The sequence below is a fragment of the Micromys minutus genome, assembly GCF_963924665.1.
Source record: "Micromys minutus genome assembly, chromosome: 19".
Classification (NCBI taxonomy): domain Eukaryota; kingdom Metazoa; phylum Chordata; class Mammalia; order Rodentia; family Muridae; genus Micromys; species Micromys minutus.
Genome location: NC_137954.1, coordinates 50,772,544 through 50,798,072, shown reverse-complemented (window position 1 = coordinate 50,798,072; position 25,529 = coordinate 50,772,544). Strand labels below are relative to the sequence as shown.

At 40.3% G+C, this 25,529-nt stretch overlaps 1 protein-coding gene across 1 annotated transcript in view; it reads left to right on the top strand.

The window, feature by feature from the left end:
- Window positions 1–25,529, top strand: part of FBXL17 (F-box and leucine rich repeat protein 17) — a 423,066-nt gene that overhangs the window by 138,449 nt on the left and 259,088 nt on the right. Inside the window, exon 6 of the mRNA XM_080933091.1 lies at window positions 1,821–1,951. Coding sequence (XP_080789217.1) covers window positions 1,821–1,951 — 131 coding nt within the window. The remainder of the gene's footprint in view (window positions 1–1,820; window positions 1,952–25,529) is intronic.

Sequence of the window (25,529 nt, the reverse complement as noted above, 5' to 3'; positions counted from 1 at the left end):
TGTGTGGATCTTCTCTTGCATTGTGCTCCAGTTAGTGACACACTTGGCTTCTGCCGAGTATACTAACAACCATCAGAACTCCTTTCTTGCCTGGTCTTACCTGCTTTCTGGAGTTTTGGTTTTCCTGGATCTGGTACTGTGCTGGATTTGGTGTGATTGAACATCTGTCCTGATAGGCAGAGCACAGACAATGCTTCTGAAGAGTCTCAGTCTACAGATTAGACAGTACAGCATGGCACAGCATGCTTCAGTAGAGAGCCATAGTGTCTCAACCTCTGCCTTGTGGTCTGAGATCAGAGCGAGTTTGAGAAGCTGCAGACTTGACTCCTCTCCAACTCTTTGATGATCTTTCATTCTCTAGTGCTGTGGCCAAGAAGGTAGCCACCACCTGCACACAGATGTAAAATCAAATAGAAATGAATTGGAGACTTGCCACTCTGGCCATGTTTGGTTTGCTCCACAGTTGACCATGCCCAGGTCTTACCATGGATTTTATTGTCTACTTCTTGGGGGATTTAAGCTGAGGTGTCTTAGGTGAGAGTTGTCTGCTCTGGGGCCTTTGGAAGTTGGATCAAATCTACAGTTCTGCTTCCCATAGGGAACCTTCCCCAAGGATGGGTTTGATGGTGGCCTGGAGAAGGTATCTGGTCTTCGCAGGGCTCCTGGGGGTCACTATCAATGTAGTGTCCTAGTTTCTAAGTGATGCTGTAACAACCTTTCACAGGCTTAGGTGACACTGCAGGAACTCACTGTCCCACTGCTTTTGAGTGAGGTCTTCCAGGGCAGAGTCAAGGTCTGAGCTAGATTGTGCTTTTCCAGGAGTGCTTAGGGACAGGGTCTGGGTTTTCTTTGTTTGTCCTTTAGATATTTGACAGAACTAATTCCTTTAAGCGTGTAGGTTTGCATCCTTATTTCTGACTGACTGTTAGCTGCAGAGCCTCACAGTCTGTGGCTCCTGGCTCCTCCCTCCCCATTCCACCGTTGTGGAGAGGTGGTTGGCTCTCTGATGACTGAGATGAGGTGGAGGTTCTGTCACATCAGGACCAGTCTCTACCAGGGCTGTGGCATACAAGGTAGCATATTAAGGCATACACACGTTTGCATGGTGGAACACTGTATTTAGTGTATGCTTCCAGATTAATTCTTTTGTCTGTTACTAAGTAAAAATTGCTTACATGGAAATAAGCCTTATTTGAAGAGGGTAATTAACATCATCTTTGCATAAGTGTCAGTAATTTACCTTTGGAGAATAAACGTAGGCATCTTCAGAAAAGGAATGAAAGAAATGAGGAAGGGTTGGGTGATAGAATAAATCGTGCCTCTAATGGACCCATTTGGAGAATACAAATAGAATATCAATACGGCATTTGCTTCAGAGATTAAAATGAGAAAACGTGTGCAAAGCTCACATTTCAGTTTGAAGATAAATACCTGAAATTGAGCCCCGTTGGACGTGCCAGCTGCAGGTGACTTTCTGTGTCCTCTCTGCTCACTGCACATCGCCACTGCTTCACTTTCACGGTGCTCCAGGAAAACAGGGTTCTGTGTCTGCTGTCCACTCAGAGACTCATCATATATCTCCACATTCATTTGAAATTTTCTGTGTAAAATCCTTCGATAATATTTAATCAAGACTAGACTAGCTCATGTGCATTAAATGCTGTATAGCGGTGCTGTTCTCCTGGATGGTAGATGGTGGGGCACGTTTTAGATTTAAATGCTGTATAGCGGTGCTGTTCTCCTGGATGGTAGATGGTGGGGCACGTTTTAGATTTAAGTTGGCACTTACTCTTTTTTTAATCTTTTTTTTATGTCATTAGCTCAGAAACCTGTCCAGCTTAGACCTCCGTCATATCACTGAACTGGACAACGAAACTGTGATGGAAATTGTCAAGAGGTGCAAAAATCTCAGCTCTCTGAATCTCTGTCTGAACTGGATCATAAACGACAGGTAACAATCGTAATGTCTGAGACGTGTGTCGGGGAAACACATAGCAGCCCCAAGAGCTGCCGCACTAGAGCAAGTCCACATTCCTGTGTCAGGGACGGCAGGCGAAGGACGGTCAGGCTGACTTCAGGGCGGTGCTGCTCACAGATGCCCGGCATTTTTCATGTTCATCACTACTGGTGTGTGTTTGAACAACGACAACATGTAGCATTTTAGTCTCTCCTTGTTACTTCTGAAGCTTCTATTGTTTGTCTTTTTTATGGTCTTGAGATTTCTTGTGGTTGATTGTTTACCTTATCAGTGATTATGAGGAAGCACCTCAAGCACTTAGACCTTTCCTTAATGATGATGATCTCATTTCTTACAAATCTGTGTTTTAAATAGACTCACGTGATTAGCAGTTTAATCATAATATAAAATATATAAAATGGGAAACATTTTCAAGTAATCATAAACCCAGTTTTTTCTCTGAAATCTTACATTGAGTTAGAAAAAGATGCAGTGTACCTCTTGTGAGTAACTTTCATAACACAGGCAAGTGTACAGTGTCCCCAGCTGCCTAGGGCGTGAGGGCGGGAGGACCTGCGCCTGGCACTGCGGAGCAGGCAGGCAGCTGAGTACGGGCCTGAGACGGGGGCCTGGCCCACCAACTTTTCTTAACTGTTTTAAACACAGGCCATTACAGAGAACTCACTTTCTAAAGAAAGCATACTGCTCCATCTAAAGTTAATGACTGTTTAAATAGAAATATTTTAAATGGATGAAATAATATTTTAAGCTTAACCTAGTAATGATTTAGTCTGAAGACTCCCCCCTCCTCTTATATTTTAAATTTCTTTTTATGTTCTGAAAACTGGTATAGATTCCATTTTTGTCAGTTATAATTAGTTGTATTGAACAATAGTTTGTCTTAAATTATTCAAGTTATATGATCATCTTTATGTAACTCTTAGTAAAATTTTTGTAGTAATTTTTTATCATTATTTTCAAATTTTAACCAATCTATAAAATTTACAATTGAATATATTTATGGTGTCTCGAGTAAAGCTTCAATGCATATTTAAATGATGTCATATCTAAATTAGGCTAAACAAATGTCTCCGGAAGCATTTATCCATTTGTGATTTCTTTTAGAAAGGCAAAAAAAAAAAAAAAACCAACGTTTAAAATCCACTCTTCTTGTTACTTAAAAGCATACAGTATGATATCATTGTCTGTAGTCAGAGTCTTGAACATCTTACTCCTGTCTAAGGTATGGCCAACTACCGTGACTCTCAGTCTCCAGAAGGCCAATTCTTACATCTTTCTCGAATGACAGAGTTCATGTCTTACTTGCCAGCAAATGTGGTGAGCACAGATGTCCTTTGACTTCCTGATCACTGGGTAGATGTCCAGTAGTAGGCCTGCTGTAGTCCCTTATGAAGTCTGTCAGGACCATCCATACTGCTTGCTGTATTGGAGTACTGACATTTGCACTGTCTGCACAGAGGTCTGTGTTTCTGTGAGTTATGAGCAGTTGTCTTAAAGGCACTCTTACTAAGTGTGTAGCATGGGGACTAACTTTGTATCTGACTGTAGCTAGTCTCTGCTACTTATGGGTTCTTCTTTTTCCCATCCCCATCCCCCCCCCAACCCCCTCCCACCTGTACCAAGGAGATGGAGATCCTTAAACCTAATTTCTTTCTTTTTGTTTCTTCTTTGCTTGTAGCTGGTGTTTGCTTCTTTGTGGGTTCTTCTTTTTGCCAACCTTTATCTCATGGTCTCACTCCATTCAAAAGAATATAGGGGAGTGTTAGAGATCCCTGAATCTGACTTTCTTCTTTGAAAGAACTACTAACAAACTACAACTAGCCCAGTGAATGAGTAGCAACCACTGTCTTAGTCAGGGTTTCTATTCCTGCACAAGCATCATGACCAAGAAGCAAGTTGGCGAGGAAAGAGTTTACTCAGCTTACACTTCCACGTTGCTGTTCATCACCAAAGGAAGTCAGGACTGGAACCCAAGCAGGTCAGGAAGCAGGAGCTGATGCAGTGGCCATGGAGGGATGTCACTTACTGGCTTTCCTCCCCTGGCTTGCTCAACTTGCTTTCTTATAGAACCCTGGTCCACCAGCCCAGGAATGGCACCACCCACAATACCCCCCCCCCCCCACTAGTTGAGAAAATGCCTTACAGCTGGATCCTATGGGAGCATTTCTTCAACAGAGGCTCCTTTCTCTGTGGTAACTGCAGCTTGTGTCAAGTTGACACAAAACTAGCCAGTACAACCACCTAGCCTGCCTCTTGGGGCCCTAGCACTTATAGACCCTCTGAAAGGGTCCCATAACTCTGAATGTCACACAATCACAGAAACTATGTGCAGCTGGAAAACCATGCCTCTGCTAGAGCATGAGAGGAATCCTAGGCACCTGCCGGGACATCCTGAAGCAGCCCCATGTCCCCACACTTGGGACTAAAACAAGAACATATTCTCATAATACTTCTGTGTTTTTTAAATACACCCAAATCCCAGGACTCTCACTATACCCCACTGAAAGAGAACTTTCAGTCCTGTCTAGTGCTGAAGTAGGAGGCAGAGTTCAGATGGTTGGTTGTCATTGTGCTGGACAAGTAGTGATCGTAACATGGTTACCATCTTCTTACAAAGGCCTGCTGTCTGTTATGAATGTCAGGCTGTCTGGTTTTGCTGTTGAGGCACATGTATTCTGGTTACTTACCTGTCATTACACATACAGTCTATAAACATTTCTCCCATTCTATGAATTTCTCTTCCCTCTTGTGTTTCCTTTGCTATGTGGAAGCCTTGGTCTTCTTGGTCTAACTCTGCCTGTTTCCAGCATTTTTGGAGTCTGCCGAGTACTTCCTAAGGTGATGTCATGAGGAACTTTCTGTTTTCTTTTTGGTGTTTCATGTTTTTTTTTTTTTCTCTCTTACAGTTTTATTGAATCAGATGTCTTGAAAAATGTAGTTATTTTTTTCAAATTTTCTTTAAAAGTCCTTTGACCTTTTGCAATTAAAATTTGTTAAAATGTATTTACTGTTTTTGGTAATATTTACTTTAAAGAGTAGCAGCTATTCCCAATCAGGTGAAGGCCTAAGCATTTGAAAAAGAAAGGCATAACTTGGACATCTGTGTAACCAAAATGTCATTTTAGTTTCTGAGTCCAGCTCCCTAGATGTCCCATACAAAAGGCAGTATGTAAATCCGCTAGCTGCCTGGTGGGAAAGACACCCCTTGGGTCAAGTCCCTGCAGCAGTGTCAACAGGAGCAGGTGTGAGTCATCAGCTTGTCACTAGGCTGATCTGAACTTCAAAGGAGGGCATGTTGCTGTCCCAATTTTTAAGTATACAAGCCGGCAGTTCAATTCTGTTAACCCCTGGGGAATGGGCATCGCTCCCAACAATATTCAAGGAAAATTGATTGATATCAGTTTAAAAATTAAATTTAATGATTTTTAAAATTTTCTTTAAAAGTCTAATAGACTTTTAAAAATTATATAGAATCAAAATTTGTTAAGATATATTAATTGTTTTTGGTAAAGTTGCTTTACAAAGTCAATCAAATATGTAAAGAAAATTGAATGATGTCAATTAAAGTATCTTCACAATCAGCATTGTATTTTACAGACAAGTATATGACAACAGTCTTTATTAGCTTTTTATGGTAAGTAATACAGTATAGTATATAAACATCTTGTATCTCTAACTGCTTAATATTTAGACAAGTTTTTAGAAATATATTAAAATAAAAGGGAGAACAGTCATTCTCCAACCGTGTGGTCATATTCTAGTTTTCTTTGCACATGACCTAAGAGTCATATATACCTAGAGAATCAGAAATCTAATCAGAAATCAGAAGCTGCTGCAACTGGTAAATAATATGAAATCTGTGTATAACTTGTGGATTGTCTTCTAAATGAACACTTTGTGTTTAAAACAAATGTGCTTAGTGATTTTAATCTTCTCGCTCTTTAAACGCTCACTTAGCCCCTGCCAGGGGACTCACGATGGGAAGTGAAAGGGCCCTTTGCCCTTTCTTTTTCTGGCTTTGTGGACTCAACTTCTAGGTCTCTACAATTTTTTTGGTTCTTATCTGTAATGGTTATTTAATGCTTGATTCTAAATATAATAAGTACCAAGGAGATTTATTTCCAAGGAATGAAAGTGTATTTTTATGTTTTTAATGGAAAAGTTTGGATTAATTGAGAAAACATGCATTTTAATGAGTCTAGCAGCAGAGTTATGGAGATCAGACTCTTTTAGTTTTAATTACAAGACTTGCACTTACCCTGTGTACTGCAATAGAAGTTTCAGACATTAAAACCCACTTTGCACTATCATCTAAATTACTCATCTCATTGTTCCTGCCGTACTGTATCACTAAGCTAAGTAATATTTGTAATTATATTGGTATAAATCTAGGACTTCCCATCAGACTTAATTATGACTTCAGCACTTAGCAGAGATGGGTTAGTAACCTTTCATAGAGAAAGCTCTGGAATGCGCTAATGCATTTAGCCTATTAATTAGCTTTGGTTTTACGTTTGCTCATTAGTCCTGTCCTTCTGTAAATCAGAAAGCAGTGCTAAGTACTGTGTCTCAGAATGTGGAGCACTGAGTTCCTGCTACTGTGGGGTTGGTCTTCTTGGGGACATAAGATGTAAAGATGGTCAGATAGAGGGGAGGAACATAGCTCAAGCTCACTGTCCAGGTAATTGGCAGTTGTGTTATCAGTTCAGAGTAAAGCCAAATTATTCCTGTGATCATTTGTTTGACTTTTTTGACTTTCAGATGGATGTGTTTTCTGTAATTACTACTATGGAAACTTGGTGGGGACAAACAAGAAAACATTAATGGGTCATGAGTCAGTTTTCTATTTCTTAGAATGGAATTAATTTGCTCTTAATATATGGAAAATTCTTAGATTTGTGTTTATGGTAAGATATCTGGGGGTTTTTGTTTGGTTTGTTTTTTTTGTCAGGAACAGCAAGCAGTTCTCAACCTGTGGGTTATGATCCTTCTGGGAGGTTGCATATCAGATATTCTGCATATCGAATATTTACATCATGATATATGTAGCAGAATTGCATTTATGTAATGGCAATGAATAATTGCATGGATGAGGGTCACCACAACATGAGGGGCTGTATTAGAGTCATATCATTACGGAGATTGAGACACGCTGGTCTAGAACTTTTTATTTTGTGTATTCATAAATTAAAACCCGTTAATAATTACGAAATTGTGTCTATAAAGTGTTTGTTTAGTAAGCTTCAGTGGTCTCCGTTTTCCTACATTTAAAGTTCTTGTCTGTGAAATTTTATTTTAAAACTAAACTTTTAAAACTGTATAGTAATTAAAAACTGTTCTCATTATGATCATGGTATCTGGTTTGTTTCTTGTTGTTTAGTTGTGATTTTGTGGGGATGGGATCAAATCAAGGGCTGTATATGCTGCATTGATGTCCTACCGTGGAGCCACAGCCCTGACTCTAATGGCAGCGCTGTGGCTAAGACGTGCTCTTCCTTCTCTTTGCTGTTTCCTAAGAGCTCCTCTGGCACGGAAGGATGGCACCGCGTGGCCTTTCCTGTGTTCAGAAGGATGGAGAGTAGTCACTGATACTTACAATCCTTTCAGACACAAACACAGCCCAAGGGCTATAGGAAAAGAGAATAGGGACTGTGTCTGTCTGTGATTTGAATCGAACATCTGGTTATTGTCTTCTTTATTTTCTGACTCCAAGTTTATTGGAATATTTATCAGTACTTGGTATAAACCTTTTGTTATTTTACAATCACTTTGGTCTTTAGGGTTTTTGTGTGACTGACACAGAATGCAAAGGCCTGCACATTTAGGTGTAAAAGGCTGATATGTTAAAAAAAACCTTGAAAGGTTCTGTGCTTCTTCATAGTAGTATGATTATAGTCCTTTATTGTTACTAATTTTATCAATAAAAATTAAAAGAAATTGCCTAAATAGTTTTTTTTCCAAAGATTAATTTTTTTGTTAATAAAATGAAGGTTTTTCAATGAAAAAATAAGTTAACACTGGTCCTGAAAACAAACAAAAAGGCTAGTGGAGATCCTTTGATCTGTATCCCTCTTAGCAAATGACCCTTTAATTCTCAGCATACTCTGCTGCTCATGAAGCAGTGTCAATTCACAGCAGCACTGTGAGAGAAATGGCAGAGCCTCTGGCAGGCACAGAGCACAGCCAGGGTTTGTCCCTGTGTCAGCAGAATCCCTGGGTGGACAGAATGCCTGCGATGACAAGAGGCCATTCGGTCTATAGTCTGGAAACTGACAGTCGCGCGTAGGTAGCCCTTGAGCTTGATTGTGGGGAAGTTCTTCTGGTGGCTGCATAATGGCAGGAAGAGATCACGTTGAGAGACAGGAAGTCAGAGAAAGGTGGGAGGTCAGGTGAGACTCCATCTCTTCAAGGGTCTGCACAGTGAGAACTGAGCAGCCAACCTATGGATGATTTAGACTCTTAGTCACATCTAAACCTCAGCAATGGTTGTTGAAGCAAACAAATCATTGCCATAATTTCTGGGTTAATCTCTTATTTCCATAAAAGGCTTTACTGTAATACATGAAGATTTTTAAATCTTGGACTCCTTGCTACTTTCTTTTCAGGTACACAATAAGACTTTTTAAAAAATGAAGATAATTTTCATGAAAATTCTGAGCTAATGTCTCTCTGGAAAAGTCTTTAAATTAAGCCTTTCTTTTTTTTATCGCCGATCTCTTCAGGATGAGGAATGGGGTATTGTCTTGGGCTGTTGGCCATTTTCCTTATCCAACGGCGACGTGATCCATGTTTCTATGTCTTTTTTCTACCCAGCCTACAACACTGGACTCTGCTTCATGAAAGTATAGAATGTAGGGAGCAGGGAGATAGCTCAGTAGTTAGCATGCGTGTTCTTCCCAACAGCCTGTAGGGAGCAGGGAGATAGCTCAGTAGTTAACATGCGTGTTCTTCCCAACAGCCTGTAACTCCACCTTCAGGGGCTTCAAAGCCTTGTTCTTGCTTCTGTGGTACCTGCACAAGTGTAGCAGATATTCCATATGTACACACATATATGTCTACATATGTGAAATATATACGAAATTATACAATATAAAAATGTAACATACAATATTAGACTGTATTTTAAATTTATACTTCAATATGAAGAATATGTTAAACTGTAATGATTTTTTTAGATAGTTCATGCTTTATATCAAATAGCTCGTTGTAAGTTGAGTCTGATAAAAAAAACCTTCACAGCCAGTAGAGTTAATTATTTTGCCTAGTTTAGTTTTTCTTGTTATTGCTGTCAGTTCAGACATCAGTCTTTGACCAACAAGTAGAAGTTACTAAGGGGGACAGAATCAGCTTTAAATAAATGAAGTACTTGCTTTCATTAACAAATTTTCAATATCTAAAACAAACAGGACTGTCATAAAACAGTTTACTAAATATTAAGCACAGATAAACTAGTTTTCTAAACTCTTTCCAACTTCAGGTCTCTCAGTTAAAGTTAGTTATTTATTTTGGTGCCGGAATCCAACCTGCTGTCTAATGCATTGTGTTCATGTGCTCTACCACCAAGCTACATCCTGTCATGGGACATGTCCTTCTAAGAAGGAAGCATAGGTGTTGCTTAGAGTTTGTTCATGGCTCCTTTGTTTTTAGCACCAAGTGAAGCCCTAACACCAGCCTCTTGTGCTTTAGGGTTTGTATGGCTTCACTGTGAAGTGGTAGATGCACACCCCACACCTCACACCTCACATCTCACAGTGAAACTGACAACCCCAGATCATGTAAAACTCAATGCAGTTTTACAGAAAGATTTTTCCTAACTCCCTTGATCGTCTCTGGGTGTTTATTCTGTTTCTTCTTTCAAATTTCCGTTGATTCAATAAAAAGCTGTGATATTTAGAAATAAAGTTCAGAGAGGATTTGAGCAGGTGTTGGTGATATAAAATATTTGCTGAGTACCCATTGTTTTATTTCCAAGAGTTGTTATGTGAGCATGTGCTATATATTGTATTGTAAGTGTGCCAGGACCAAGTGGTTAATCTTCCTCTTCAGTGAATGTCATGTCACAGTGGACTTAGACTTTCATTTCACGTCAATCCCTAATATTACTTAATTCTCAGAGAGACTGGGCTTTAAAGGTTGCCCAAGGGGACAAACCTATCTGCTAAATGCAGCAGCATAGTTGGATTTGGGCTTGAAAATATTTTATTCTCTATTGAAGTTAAGTGGTATAGAAGAGAAGATGCTTCTCAGCTGGGGTATTATGAAATTTTGGCAATTTTCTTTTCTCTAAGCACAAAATTTAGAAATAGAGAGGACATAAAATATGGCATTGTGTGTGGTGGGGTGGAGGGATGGCTCAGTGGTTAAGATCTTTTAGAGGTCCTGAGTTCAATTTCCAGCGACCACATGGTGGCTCACAACCATCTGCAAAGCTCTCCAATCCCCTCTTCTGGTGTGTCTGAGGACAGCGACAGTGGACTCATACATGAAATAGCTAAGGAAATAACTAAGTCTTTAAAAACCATGACATTGGTTTATATAGTGCCAACGCCCATAATGCCAGTGTCTTAGGAAGATGAAGTGAGAAGCCTACCTGAGGCCAGGAGTGTCACACCCGCCTAGCAAAGAGCCAGCCCATGTCCTTTGACACTATTGGTAATGCCAGCTGCCGCAGCAGCCTCACCCTGGCATCTGTACCAGTGCTGTCCTGGCCTAGAGTATGCAGGTCTTAGTTTCTTTTCTTTTTCTATCACTATTCCAAAATACCAGGAGGAAGGCAATTTTAAAGGAAAGCATCTCATCAGGGCTTATGTTGTAGAGTCTGTGACTGTCCTGACCTGCTTGGTGGCTGGCACATGAGCACGCTCAGAGCCTACAAGCTCAGACAGCAGTCACAAGGCGAGGGTGCGGATAGCAGCCGGGATGAGATGGGCCTTTCACATCTCAGAGCTCATGCACAGTGACACACCTCCTAATCATCCCTGAACAGTTCCGCCAGTTGAGGACCGAGAATTCACACACCAGGGCCCATGGGGGGCTGTTCTCATTCACATGGCCAAATGGTATCTAGTAACACACTGGGGTGATTCGATAGAGCATTTAAAAAGCTTATCCACTGAACAATTTTATGTATGTCACATAAATCATGTTCTTGTAAGACTACCTTTGACATGTATGTCTTTATGCACATATGTGCATTCATTGTTTATATGCATTTGTGTGTGCCTGTGGGGGTGCATGCACCTATGTCGGTATGTGTATAGGCCAAAGGTTGATGTTTGATGGTTTCTTCAGTTTCTTCTTCATCTTATTTTTTGAGAGAAGGCCACTCACTGAACTGAACTCAGTTATTTTTGCTAGACTTCCTGACCATGATCCCCTGGTGCTCACCTGTCTCTGTCTCTCGAGACTGGGGTCGTGGACGCAGGCCATGCCTTGCTTTTTAGACAATGGCAGCTGGAGAACTTAACTTTGGTCTTAATGTTAGTTTAACAAGCATTTTTCTCACTGTATTGTCTTCTTATCCCTAGAAGGGTAGTTTTATTTCATCATGTCATGGATGTTTGTGGATGCTCTACTATAATGTTCTTTCTGCTTTCATGCTTTTCAAGCTGTAGGAAATTTACCAAATATACAGAAAGGCCACAGTGTGTGAGATTTACCCCTCTTTTTATAAGGGAGTATTTACTGGGCATTGAACCCAAACATCTGTACTCATCAAGAGCATGGTCTCTACCACTTCTCACACTGCACTGTTACCCCAACCTAGTTATAAAATGATGATCATATCATACGAAAGAGCAGGAAGCACACATTTCTAGTCATGACGGTGCAGCGACATAAGCCCATGGTTTATTTTTCCGACCCCACAGCTGGTTTTGAATTGCTAGCAATGAGGAAAGTCTTGATTTCTTCATGAAAATAATAGCTATTGGCTGCTCATATTAATTTCTCTATCTTCCCACCCCATGTCTCCTAGGAATGGCTGTATTCAGAGTCACTCAAACTTGAAATAGTAATTAAAGTAACTCACTGTTGTCGAAATCTAAAGTATATGATAAATGAAGCCCCGTAAATAGTGAAAATATGGGAAAGATGATTAAATCCGACAATTTCCCTGTCAAGGACTTGAGATGATAAATATCTCCTGTGATTAGTTATTAATTTAGTACAGGGGATTTTCCTTCAGCCTAAAATGTTTTATGAACAGTGGCATAAAGAGATACTTTAGGAGATAGGTACGCACATGTTTAACCAGAGAGGAAATTGCTGTAACTTGATTGGTAATAATTAAAAATGGCAGACCTGACAGTGCACATGCCTGAACTGTTTTCTATATGACAGTCCTTTTGGAAACCAAGAAAGGGAGGTGTTTCCTGAAGCCATGGAAATGACAGGCTGCTTTGGCTTGGACTTCCACCTGCCATGAACATGGGAAGGTTTCATGTATCCTATCCTCAGACAGCATATTAAAGCACATTTCTCAGGCAGTGTATTGAAGTTAAAAAAAAAAAGCAAACTTGTTACATTAACAATTATTATTGTAGTGGTACTGGTAATTTGTCTTCAAATAATTAAGAATGCTTTTACAGTTAAGACAAAATGGAGCGACTCCAAGGAATCAGTGCATCATGTTCCTGTCCATCAGGACATGGGAAGCATTAGTGATGGTGGCCTTGCGTGTGTGACTTGAACTGCTTGGTTTATGAATTTTCTCTATTTCTTCACTCTTGGGCCTCTAAGATCATGTTGCCCCTTTCTGTTCACTGCTCAGAGAATTGAGTTAATCTGTGTGTGTCAAGAGAATTCTGAGTGCTGATTTTATTTCAGGGTGAATAAATGTAGTTTGAAATTTAAATTCTAAGTTTGCAAATAATCATACAATGGTGGCACTGCTCTTTCCCTTCCAGACTTATTTATTTCTGAGTAAAATTGATAGTTAAATGATTTAGTACTATAATCTAAATTCAGGTAGAACTTTATGTATTGCACACGGTTATCTGAAAGTCTTAACTGTCCCCCTCCCTGCCCCAATTACAAAAGAGTTTTAATGCTCAGTTATTGAGGGTTGCCCCCTTTTTACTTTGGGGATATTTTGTGTGAAGAAACATTAACACAGATGCCTACAATGGTAGCCAAAATTATTCCTTAATTCCCAGTATGAGCTGAGAAAAAAGCGAGAGTGGCAGCTTTCTTTGTGCTTCTGAGTGAGAAAATGGCTGTGTGAGGGAAGCTCAGCGTTTCCTCTCACTCTTCCTCTGTTCCTGCCGTGCTCTCAGATGCATGTGCATAATTGGTTAATTGCTAATATGTATCTAAACATGCTGATTAAGGCTAGGCTGAAATTTCAGCAGTCATCATCAGAACATCAGGCTGGGAGAGCAATGGAAGGCTCGTCAAGGCCCCCGAGCATGCCTACTGCAGCGCGCATCAGCAGAGCAGTTAATTTAGGCTGATTGCTTTTCTGTTTGTTCACGGAGCACTTTGGAACCTTCTTTTCAGATCTCAGGACATAAGAAGAGTAATGGAGGTAATTTTAAAATGTTAGAACAGTTACTATAAAATGATAATAATAATAAATATAATAATACCCAGTAACTATGTAGTTTATTTACCAACCAAGTAAGACTTGAAAGGTAATTTTAGACATTTACACAGTTTTTCAGTCATTTGAGGAGTAGATCTCTCGTCCCTGCACTCTAACACTGGGCTATTGTTAACTCAGAACAATCAGCTAAGGATTGTCTGGTTTCTGGAAATCATGCCAAGCTGCTTTGGAAGAAAAAGCTAGCTATACATAAGGTGACTTGGTTAGTGACATTTCCTTTAGAAGAGCATTATTTGGCCTCTTCTAACAGTAAAACATTACAGTGCCTTAAGAATTAAGGAAGCACATGCACCTGGTGGAGCTGCTCGGCCCTCAGTGTGTCTGAAACTGAGAGCCTGTATATCCAGCCGCGGCTAGTGAAGCTGGACCTGATCCTTCGCTGAAAATAACTGCAGTTTTAGGAGTTGGTTCTTCAGTGGAAACTGTAGGGATGCCATCGGTGCAGAGTTAGCTCATCCTCACACTGCTTTTTGGTTCGCCATATTGTGAAACAGCAAGTAGCAATTTTCTGTCTCTCCTCCCGTAAGGAGTGGTCCTGATTCTGTAGTGTGAGAGGCATAGTTTACCCTCTGCGATTGTCCAAAGCAGACACACCACAGTGCTGTCAATAGAAATGAGTCTTTTGGAGACACACATGTTCGAGGAAGTATCGGTAGCAATGACCATTTTTGTGACATTCTGTGACTGTCTTGAGTAATTCAGAAATACATTCAGTGGAATCTCATGCAGTAAGTTAAAGAAAAGTTTTCTCTTTTTAATCATGGTTTCTTATTTTTGTATTTGTTAGCAGACACAAAAAGTAGTGTGATAAATCTGAACTCTTCTCAATTCAATATCAATACATCTCTGTCTAGTTAAGTAATTCCAGCATAAACAAAAATTCCCCACAGATAATTTTCACACAGATGGATAGAAGTAGATGTAATTTTTAGAGTGCTGCATGTTTCCTCTCTCATGAGCTTTGTAATCTCTTGGAGTGCTCCATATACAACCTAGATTTCATGGGCTGGTTGTAGAATGCTCAATCTGCAAACTTGCTTGTTAAAATTAAAACTGTCAGGGTGCTAGAGATATGGTTAAGGAGCTACGAGTACATGCTGCTTTTCCAGAGAACCCGGGCTTGATTCTCAACACCCATGTGCAGTGTAGAACCATCCGTGACTCCAGCTCCTCAGGATCTGAAGCCTTTTTCTGGCTTTCTGGGCACCAGACACACAAATGGCACAGACATATGTGCAGGTAAAACACATAAGAAGGTGAAGATATGGAAACAGAAACATACACTCGATCAAATATAAAAGATTGAAGGCTGTTATGACATGAAAGCGACCGCCACACACACCCAGCCAGCCCCAGTGGCAGCGTCAGTTATTGTTTCTGAATTGTGCTCATCTTTTGAAATTTATCAGTGAGGCAGCCAAGTAGTATAACTCCATATGGCAGAAGACGAAAGTTAACACTTCCATTTCCTTTTCAAACCTTGAACCCTGTACTTACTGATGGTAGAAAGGTAGAGAGGTACAGTCAGACAGAGCTACTGAAGCTTACCTGTGTTCTGCAGACTGTATCCCCGGACTCCTCTCACCTGTGAGTTCACTTCAGTGGGACATTACCTGTACTGCTTAGGTATGCAATATGATATTAGCTGTTTTCCCATTAGGAAGTGAGTGTCTTTTTGCCTTTAATTGTGGGGCTTTTAGGATTTGACTCTGAGAATTCTTAGAGCATCTCTGCTCACCTCTGGAGTCTTGCCATTATTATATGGTTAGCATGGACTAGCAGTTCTCAACCTTTGGTTCAAAACTCTCACAAGGATCACATATCTGATATCTATATATTGGATATTTACATTATGATTCCCAATTAGCAAACTTACAGCTATGAATTAACAACAGAATAATTTTGTGGTTGGAGGTCAGTACAGCATAAGGAACTGTTTATAAATGGACACAGAATGGCAAGGTTGAGAACCACTGGTATAGATCACTTTACCTGGTCATGAGAGATCTCTTTAAGATGGAAGACCATCCAGTGTTTATAGCCAGCCATCAGCTTTGTAGCCAAAGCTAAACCCGACAGGCTGGCCTCAGCCTTGCCTTCAGAGTCCTGCAGTCTTGTATGGGAAGTAACAGAATGTAAGATCAGCCCCATTCACATATCTGGGCTGCAGAGTTGTGAATGAATGTAAATTTCTATTTAAGCTGCATAGTTTGGGTGCAATTTGTTACACAGCTTTTCGTGGTTAAGATACATTGCATGAATAAAGTTTCCAGAAGTCTACCATTCGTTATTTTTTTTTAGCAGTCACCTTGAGTCTTTGTCCTAGAACATTGTGTCCTATTTTAATGGTCAGGGAGGGTGAGGCAGAGAGGTCTTTCTTGTCTTCAGAAGATCATGGCTGACTAGCACTAAGTCACAGTTGAATGCAAAGTTGTTGGACCTCAGGCCATTCCACTCTCTGCTCTCACAGCTTGTTGGGTAGCAATGGTTCCTGAAATAAGCAGCCCAGTAAGGTAAAGCTGCTTGTACTCCCGGAGTTTGAATCTGAAGTTGTCAGGTAAAGAGACACTAGAAAAAAGAGCACCTTTTTGTCTCCTACAGGTCTGAGCCTGAAATGGGTAGCGTGAATATATAAAATCAAAAGATGCTGAAATATAAACTCTGGAATGTACGTATAGTAAAAACAGTTTGTGTCCCGCAGCGTTTTCCCTTCATGTTGGGAAGAAATGGAGAGAATAGGAGAGTTGTGTTTGGTGATGGAGGCTGAGGCTGACATCGCGGCTTGGCTTTGGTTGTCCATGCTCTCCATTGGCTTTGGTTGTCCATGCTCTCCATTGGCTTTGGTTGCCCATGCTCTCCATTGGCTTTGGTTGTCCATGCTCTCCATTGGCTTTGGTTGCCCATGCTCTCCATTGGCTTTGGTTGCCCATGCTCTCCATTGGCTTTGGTTGTCCATGCTCTCCATTGGCTTTGGTTGCCCATGCTCTCCATTGGCTTTGGTTGCCCATGCTCTCCATTGGCTTTGGTTGCCCATGCTCTCCATTGGCTTTGGTTGTCCATGCTCTCTATTGGCTTTGGTTGTCCATGCTCTCCATTGGCTTTGGTTGTCCATGCTCTCCATTGGCTTTGGTTGTCCATGCTCTCTATTGGCTTTGGTTGTCCATGCTCTCCAGTACACACCTTGCAGACACGGAGCACCCACCGCTCTGTCTGCCAACGTCTACCCACCTTTCACTGCCCGCTTCAGTCTCCTTGACTCCTTGTTAATAAGCCAGAGAAATTGGGGAGGTGCATCTGGCATAAGCATCATTGTTTATCTCTCCACTTACCAAGCGACAAACCCTTGCATAGGGCTGCTATAGGTTACGGCCCTGGAACATTTCCTGCATGACTTCTTATGATAATGTGGACACTTACTTTATTTGGGAAACACTGTTTCCATGACTGTTTTTATTTTCTCTTGAGGGAAAAATTAATAATGTCCACTACTAATTTTCAGTAACACAGTGTACTCAGTTTTTTATTACGCTGCACCTAGACACACATAAAATGCCTGGATGGGAGTTCATACATATTTTGAGAGTTTAAATTTGGGGCTGGGGAAATGATGGCTCATTGGGTAAGGCACTTGCTATACAAGCATAGGAACCTGAGGTTGAACCCGTAGAACCCATGAAAAGCTAGGTCTGCTAGTGTCAGCATCTGTGTCCTCAGCAGACCCACAGGAGAGACAGAGCTAATGAAGGAGAATCCCTGGAGGCTGGAGAGCCAGCTGACCCTGTGTGTACAGCAAACCCTGCCTCCACCAAGGCCGGGAATGAAAATGGTACCTGGGGTTGCCCTGCTCCCCATCCCCCAACACACCTTGACAACATTTACTGCATTTCCACATACAATTGCACATACATATGTACACTGATAGTTAATGAATGAAGTGAATTTATCTGTGGACAAGAACTGTGACTCTTCCAAAACCTCTAACATTTAGCTGAAATTTTAGAAACTGTTTACTGATTAATGATTAGTTCGTTGGTTGATTGATTGACTGACTATCCTGATTGACTGACTATCCAACCTAGTGAGCATAAACGTGTGTTCAGGTTAAGAAAGGAGCAGGATAGGAAGTGCAGGGTGTTAAATGGGCTGAGCGGAATACCTAAGTTAGTTTGAAGGGTGCCCTTTAAGGGCTCTGCAGTCTCCGTGGAAGAATTAAAGAGGCACGCCGTGGACTCTGCAGACAGAATGGTAGTGACAATGCGCATGTGACCTGATGTAGGTTGTGCTTAAACTTTTTTTTTGTTACATTTCATTTTTCAGCCTCTAGACATTTGTGTTATGATTATCTTTGAAAAAATCTATATTACCATGTAGTTAATACCTTGAATATTATGATCTCATCAGAACTATATGTAAAGTTATTTATATTTTTAAGCTGACATGTGTCTTCCTTTTGATTCTAAGATTTCTCTTTCACAAGTTTATTCACAGTGCCTAGATGTAATTGTGCTGCAGAGGAAATCGGGGTGTTCTCTCTTGGCTGCTGTTCTTCTCTGAGGACGTAACAGTGATCTAGGTAGCACGGGAGGGCCTGTGGTATTACCACACCTTTGCTGACAGACTTAGGCAGCCACACAGACGTCACTCAAGGTGGACGGAATGGGTCATCTCCCATTTGTGAAAAATGTCCCTGTTTATAAATGGGCAAGGCCACAGTGGTTTACATATTGTATAAATAGCTGTTTATTTATGCACATATATTTGCCTTGTGATTCTTTTCCTACTGACAGAATGCTTGTAATGTTTAATTCCAGTAATTATACTTAATCTTACTGATTTGTCACTGTTGGTTTTACATGATATTTTAGTTCTGCATTGATTGTGTGTGTTCACATCAGTAATGTGAGATAGTTCATACCTGCTTTGACTTGGACTGTGTTAGAGATGCTAGGGCACATTAATGCTCCCTAAGCACTGATTTCACTCCAGTCTGCTTTTGGAAGGATGGTGTCTTGTGGACATTTACATGGGTCACACTGTTTCAGACTTAATGTAGACTGTGGTTTGTCCTCAGACTGCTGTGAGATAGTTTATCTATGTCTCATTTATTTTCAAGGTTCTATTAAAGCCACCAGAATGTTTCAGTGATATGCAGATAAAAATTCTAGAATATTAAAAACTTTAATTTATCAGTAACTAATCACAGTCATTTACTTCTGTAACAGCATTGGCAAACAAATTCCATTTTTAATAAAGATCCCAAGACCTGCTTTAACGTCTTTTTCTCATTGAGATCATCTTTTTTCTTATTTGCTTTAAATTTCAAAAGAATAGATATATCTGTCTGGGTTCTTTGAAGTGTTTGTACAGGTGAAACTTTCTAAGATTGCACAGAGGGAAAATCAACAACTTTTGACTTCTCCTTTAAGGGCAGCACTACATAATTTTTATTCAATTTCTATTTAATTTTTTTGAAGGTACTTTTGACATTCACAAATTATATCACTCATTTTGACATGCAAATGAGAAAATGAGTAATTTTGGGATTCAAATGTGAGGCGCTCCTCCTAGGTGCTTAGACAGTTTCCTCCCTCCGCCTTCCTTCCACCCATCCACTCCCCAGGAACAACAGCAGTCTAATCTCAGAGTCCTCTACCTGAAAACATGCCTCTGTAAAAACAGCCTTTCTTCTCCTAATGCTGTAAAACCATTTGCTTCTTGGCTGCCCTGCCCCCTTTAGGCAGTATCTTCTTTTTTTAAAAAACAGCATTCAGTTGAGGTTTTTGTTGATGGCCACTGGTGACATTTTCTCTGGTACTTTTCTTCGTTTAATTTGGATCTTCTCCTTGCATCAAGAAATGTTTTCCTGCACTGTCAGTCGCCCTGGGTGACATTTTCATCTGAATCCTGACATATTCATTTTAGAAAACACAGCATTGTACGGAGGTTTTTGGTCAGTGACATTTTGGCAAACACTTGCCAGTGGCCACCAGAGAAGGTCACATGCACTTGAAGCAGGGAAATAGATTACTCAGGAACTCTTCTCTGAATGCTAATGAATGGAACTCACAGAGGGAGCTGAGAGAAGAGATGCTTTGTGCTTCTGTTTCTTTGTCCCAGCATTTTCTGTACAGCCTAGGTGAGCCTATGTGAGTTCTGTGTAGTGACTGGGGTAATGGGAGCACACCTCAGTGAAATGTTTGGAGGCTAATCACGCTTCAAAGGCACCTTGCTCATGAACTGTTGGTTCATTGGAGAGTGGTGGTTCTGTGATATTCCCCATCATCTGTGTTTTATCACCACCTTGAAGGTGAGTGGGCGACAGCCATGGCCATGGGAGGCCTTGAGTCAAACTTTGTGAAGACACCAGCAGGTTCTTGAAGCTTGTTTTTTATGTAACACATGGTGACGTTAAAGTGTCCGTAATGATCTTAAGAAAATCTGGTGGCCATAGTGTTAATTGTGCCTCCACAGACGTCCCTTTGGCTTCAAATTAAATGGACAAAAATGAATTCAGACTCATGAATAAATATTTACAAACAGGCAATGTTTTTCATTCGTTTTTGTTGAATAAAACCCTTTTATACATAGTAACTTACTTTATAAAATGTTTTTCACATGGATTTTTTTATACAACTGTATTTTTAAAAAGTCATAGTTTTAAAAATATATTTTGGTTATTTGCACACACATGCAGATAATAATAATGAATTAATAGAACAATAAATTAAATTAAAAATGTTGGAGAAAGCACTGTTTTTTAAACCTCCAGTTTGGTTTGAGAAAACAACCTAATTCCTATTTACTTTGTACGCTGTGAGTTTGGGTTTACCATGTCAGCCATGCTAGACAGGTAAACGTCTCAGTCCAGCTCCTTTCTCCATCTTCCCACACGCGTCCAGTGCTGCAGGTCTGCTGTGGGCTTTGCTAACCTTACTGTTCCCTTCTCACCGAGTCTCTTCATTTGCCATCCAGGGCCAGTTTGCTAACATTAAATCATATTCTGACTTCAGGATGCTTCTTCCAACAAAAGATCAGAAGTTTCTTAAAGTATTTTTGAAATTAGGTTACTTACTCTTGTGTTGTTGTTGTTGTTGTGTTTAAGACTATAGCATACCCTTTAGACAGAGCATGGGGAAGTCTATGAGAGATTTTGAAATACAGAGGTGTCTCCCTGGAGTGGTGCAGAGAGGGGGGCTGGCAGGACACCACAGGCTGCCAGAGGGCAGGCAAACTGCTAGAGGTGAGACCGATGATTTCCCTCTGCTCTGTCTTGCTCTGTTTTTCCTGTCCTGTGGCTTGTGGGTTTATTAAAATGCTAATGATGTTTATTCTGTTTTTATTGACAGCTCCCAGATTTGATTATTGATATATCTGAATAACAGTGGAATGCAATAACAGAGTCTCCCTTGGCTTTTCCCCTGGGTCTTTGTCAGTAGAAGTAGACATACCACAATGTCAGGTAGATCATATACATTAAAAAAAAATCTATGTAAAGTGAAATGTTATAAGGGGCCTGTCAACTCTTTGGAACTGAATTCTTCATGGGACAGGGTGAATCTCACATGGCCCTTGGGTTGGTGTCATCTTTCCATTCAGCACTAGCACTAGCTACAGTGAATAATAAGTATTTGGAGGTAACTTTGCTGTGACATTTGTTGTTGGACTTTGTTGTGCCAAATCCCATTCAAACCTAGTGTCACATAGGCTGATAGACCTCAAGAATAATCCCCACATGACTGGCAGGGGATGATGATGTGTCCCTGCTACACGTCATCACAGACTGAGAATTCTAAGGAACCCCAAGGACAGTCATCCCATCTCTTTATCTTGCAGTTTTCTCAGCCTCAAATGTAATTTGGTGGTGTGTCTTGTTGCTTGCGACTGGATGGTGGTAAGAATGGAACCTGACCGCTGTGTGCCGCACCTGCCCTCCCTTGCTTCTCAGCAGCACACCCTGTTCAGGCCTCACCCTTCCCTTATACGCTGGCACTGTTATCAGCCTTCTGTTTTCTGTCATGGATTAGAATTTTAGGGCTCATTTTAGTAAATACTTTGAAAAGTGAGACTATATGGAATTTAGAGATTCTCACTGTTGGTTCTTTGGAGAGTGTCTTTTCTGACAGCGTGGACACCCGTGTAGCTTTCCCTTCTCTCGGTGCAAATGTGCTGCAGGCCAAGGCCATTGCTTTCTGTTGCAGTAGCTCCAGGCCTGTGTCCTCATTCATACTGGAGACGGTAGCACATTTAGCCGTTCTCTTGTTCGTGGGCATCCTCATTAATTTTTTAATCTAGCAGTGAATAGATGAGAAACATTGTTGTATCCACATCTTTTTAAAAGCCAAAACTTAATCAGGGTGTCCTGTGGACACCGCTGAGAAGGTAACGGATGTCACAGGTTTCTGCCAGCCTTGATCTGTTTTCATTTGTGAAGTGCATCATTTTTTCCCTTTCTTGTATTTTGCATTACTTTTTTTAACTGCCGTTAAAGAGCATCTTGACTTTGTCGTTGTTGTTGGTTTGTCTTGTTTGTTGTTATAAGAAGATACCTTAGCTGGGCACTTCATAAAGCTGCTAAGCTTGTTGCCAGGCTACGGTGATCCACTTCTCTAACCTCAGCACTGGTCAGGCAGAGGCAGGTAGATCTGTGAGTTCAAGGCCAGCCTGATCTACAGAGTGAGTTCCAGGACAGCCAGGGGCACACAGAGCAGCAGCCGCAACAAAGAGGAACAGAGTGTAAGCTTGTTTAGTTTTGGATCCTAAATTCAAGCTCTGGCCTTGTTCAGTTTTTGACAAAGGACAGCTGGCAGTGTCACAGTGGGTCCGAGAAGAGGAGACACAGGAACGCTGCTGCTAACTTAGCCCATTCCTTTGCATTTGATCATTCACTTGAATCTTCTTCCCTTATTTTTTAATTCTTTTTAATTTTTGTTAGAGGCATTCATTGTACAGTGCACATTAACATTTTGATCATTTTTTATTCCCTTACATGTTATAGAAGGACTTTGTAATCTGTTGAAGTAAAACTTCTCTCCTGTTTTTTTCTATAGTTGTCCCAAACAATCGGTTCCTCTCCCCGTCTGTAAAAACCTTGCCTCTGTCCATTTTTCATTACAGTTGTGGGACTGCCTCTGTTTTTCTGTAGGATTTTGGTCTCTGGTTGTCTAGTCAGCCAAATACATTTTTTCTGATTGATAACTTTCCCGATCTCAAAGCTTCTCCCCTACTCCTTATTTCACAGATTACTAGTGTCTGTCCGCTTCCTGTACCATAGTCAGAGTTAGTGGTGAAAGGCTGGGCTGGCCATTGCCAGCTAACACAGGGGAAAGCTACACTTATGAGTGCTGAGACCCATTATGTCAGATGAGCACTGTTGATCAGTGTCTGATGTGTACAAGTCTGATCTTGCTATTACAGTGAGCTTAACCCACTATAGGCAGCTCACCAAAGTGACTCATCATGGGTCTTAGGATCTGGCTTTCCTGAACCTTCTCCATTCAACTGCTGGCTGGCTCTTCAATGTGTGGCCATGTGACAAAGTGAAAGGACTGTTGAGGTTTACAGATTTATGTTGTTGTTGTTGTTTTCTTGTTGGGACACAGTATCTAGGAGTCTTATTGCTGTGTTTCTATAACCTTTTCCTGTCCTGATTGGAAAAGTAATCCTAGAGTTTAAGCTGATTGCTTTTACTTTTATAGCTTCCTATATTAACAGACCCCCCTCTCATATAAAGACATGGATGTAGCACATAAAGAGATAATGTACATTTTTAAAAAAATTTCCCTTTATGGAAAGTTTGTCAGAACATCTTTTACCGTACAGTATCTTTATGCACTATTTTAGTCTATCTGGGTGCCTGTAGCAAAGTACCGCATGCTCTCTGCCCTGTAAACAACAGATTTCTGACAGTTCTAGAGGAGTGACCATCTAAGATCACAGTGCCAGCCAGGTTTGAGTCTGTGAAGATTCCACCTGTCTTATAGATGGCTCACCATCTCTGCATCTTTACGTATTAGAGTGGTGGAGAAATAGCTTCCTCATCCTCGCCTCAAAGGCCATCTCTACTATGTGACCTGGTTCTTCAAGATGCTGTAGGTGCCCAGAGAAGAGCATATATTCAGACCAAAGCAGAGCTTACTTCCCTATGCTTAGTATGATTTCTTACCCCCCATCATCTTTTGCTGTCGTTTCTTTTGATATCAAATTTAATAGCCTTTCAAATCAAGGAACGGGTAGGGTTGAGTTTGGCCTAAATGACTGGGATGTGAGTGGACCTTCAGCCTGACGGTAACACTGTAGACTTTTCTGTCCATTGACATGGCTGGTTGTCTGTCTTTATTCTCTGCTAGCGTCATGAGTCTGAAGTTACTTCCTGAAGCACCCCTGCTCACTTCCCAGGCACTGCCCTCTGTTCCTGGTTGAGTATGGACTACAGACTCTCAGTTGTTGTGGCTCTATCTACATCCTCCAGTTCTGTCTACACTCACGAAAGTTTAAGACTGTAGTTAGTTACCAAGGATTTCTTGTTCCGGCTTCCAGATGCCGGCCTCAGTTGTCCAGTCTGAGTGCCTCAAACTTCGTTTAGTCTGAAACAGAACAGCTCCGCCACAGTCCTGGGCTGGGTCTGCTGTGCCGCCTGCCTGGCACTGGGCAGACTGGAAGGAAGCCAGTGCACAGACTCAGCACCTCACTGTCGGCAAGCTAAAGTGGGAGTTTTACTGCAGCAATTTAGAATAGGTGAACTAGTGTAAGGCATAGGGCCATACTTGATTAAGCCCTTCTTTTTTTGAGATTTTTATTTATTTTTGTTTCTAATTGGTTACAAACAAGTAACAATATGCTTACTATACATTTAAATATAAATTTGAATGTTAACTTCATAATTGGCTTGTTCTGTGATGTAACATATTTTTGATAAATATGTAGAGGATTATCTGGGAATTTAAAAGATTTTAAAGTTACTCTTATCATGACATCTAAAAAGCATACTATTCTTCAGGGTTTTGTATTTATTTATTTAATATAGTTAATTGTATTTCCTAGAACTTTAAGGGAGTTTTTTCTTAAAGCTATTTTGTGATTTTATTATAAACTTTCTCCCTCTTTATTTTTTTACAATTATTTTAAAGCAGGTATATTAAGTTCAGTATAACAGCAGTTATTATTAATGAAAGTTACCTGCCTGTAATTAGGGTCAGAAGGCCTTATGTAGAAATAATTGGTCCATTTGTTCTGCCTAACACTGATCCTTGACGTGTTAAACTCAACTGGGTTTAGATTTTTTCTTCCAATCAAAAAGTCATTGCCTTCAGAGATTTGTCTTTTTATCTTTTCTTTTGCTAAGTAGCCAGCATTAAAATATGGTTCTTCTTACATATGAATTGATTTGTATATAAAATGCTGAAACTAGTAATTCACTATTTTAATTTTTTATTTCAAAGAGAAATGAAAGTTAAATTCATTTTTTTAAAAAAAACTTCATAGACTATTCTTAAAACTGTTCTTAAAACAGAGCACACATGATTGTTTTTATCTGTGAGTTTTGTATCTTTAAAACCAGAGTGTCTCTGTAATGTCATTTTGACATAGTCTCATGAGTAGATTTATGTAAGATTTTAGGTGTAATTTAGAATGTTAGAACATTTTCTAACAGAACTGTATTAGTATCCCCTGTAGCCAGACAAAATGCGTTATTTGGAATGGAAAAGTCTTTTGATCAGAAACTTACCCCCTTTCCAATGATCTTTTTAAATTAAAAAAAAAAAAAAAAAAGGTTTTCCTTAATTACAATGTGTTCTTGTGTTGTCCCCAGACCAGTCTTCTTCCTCGCTCAGTGCCTTACATAGGAGAGCATGAACTGAGAAATAGGATCTCAGATGATGCATGTTATCAGATGTGGGTATTAGCATATCTAACAGTGAGCTCTGATGCTTGTTCTTATATTTTTTA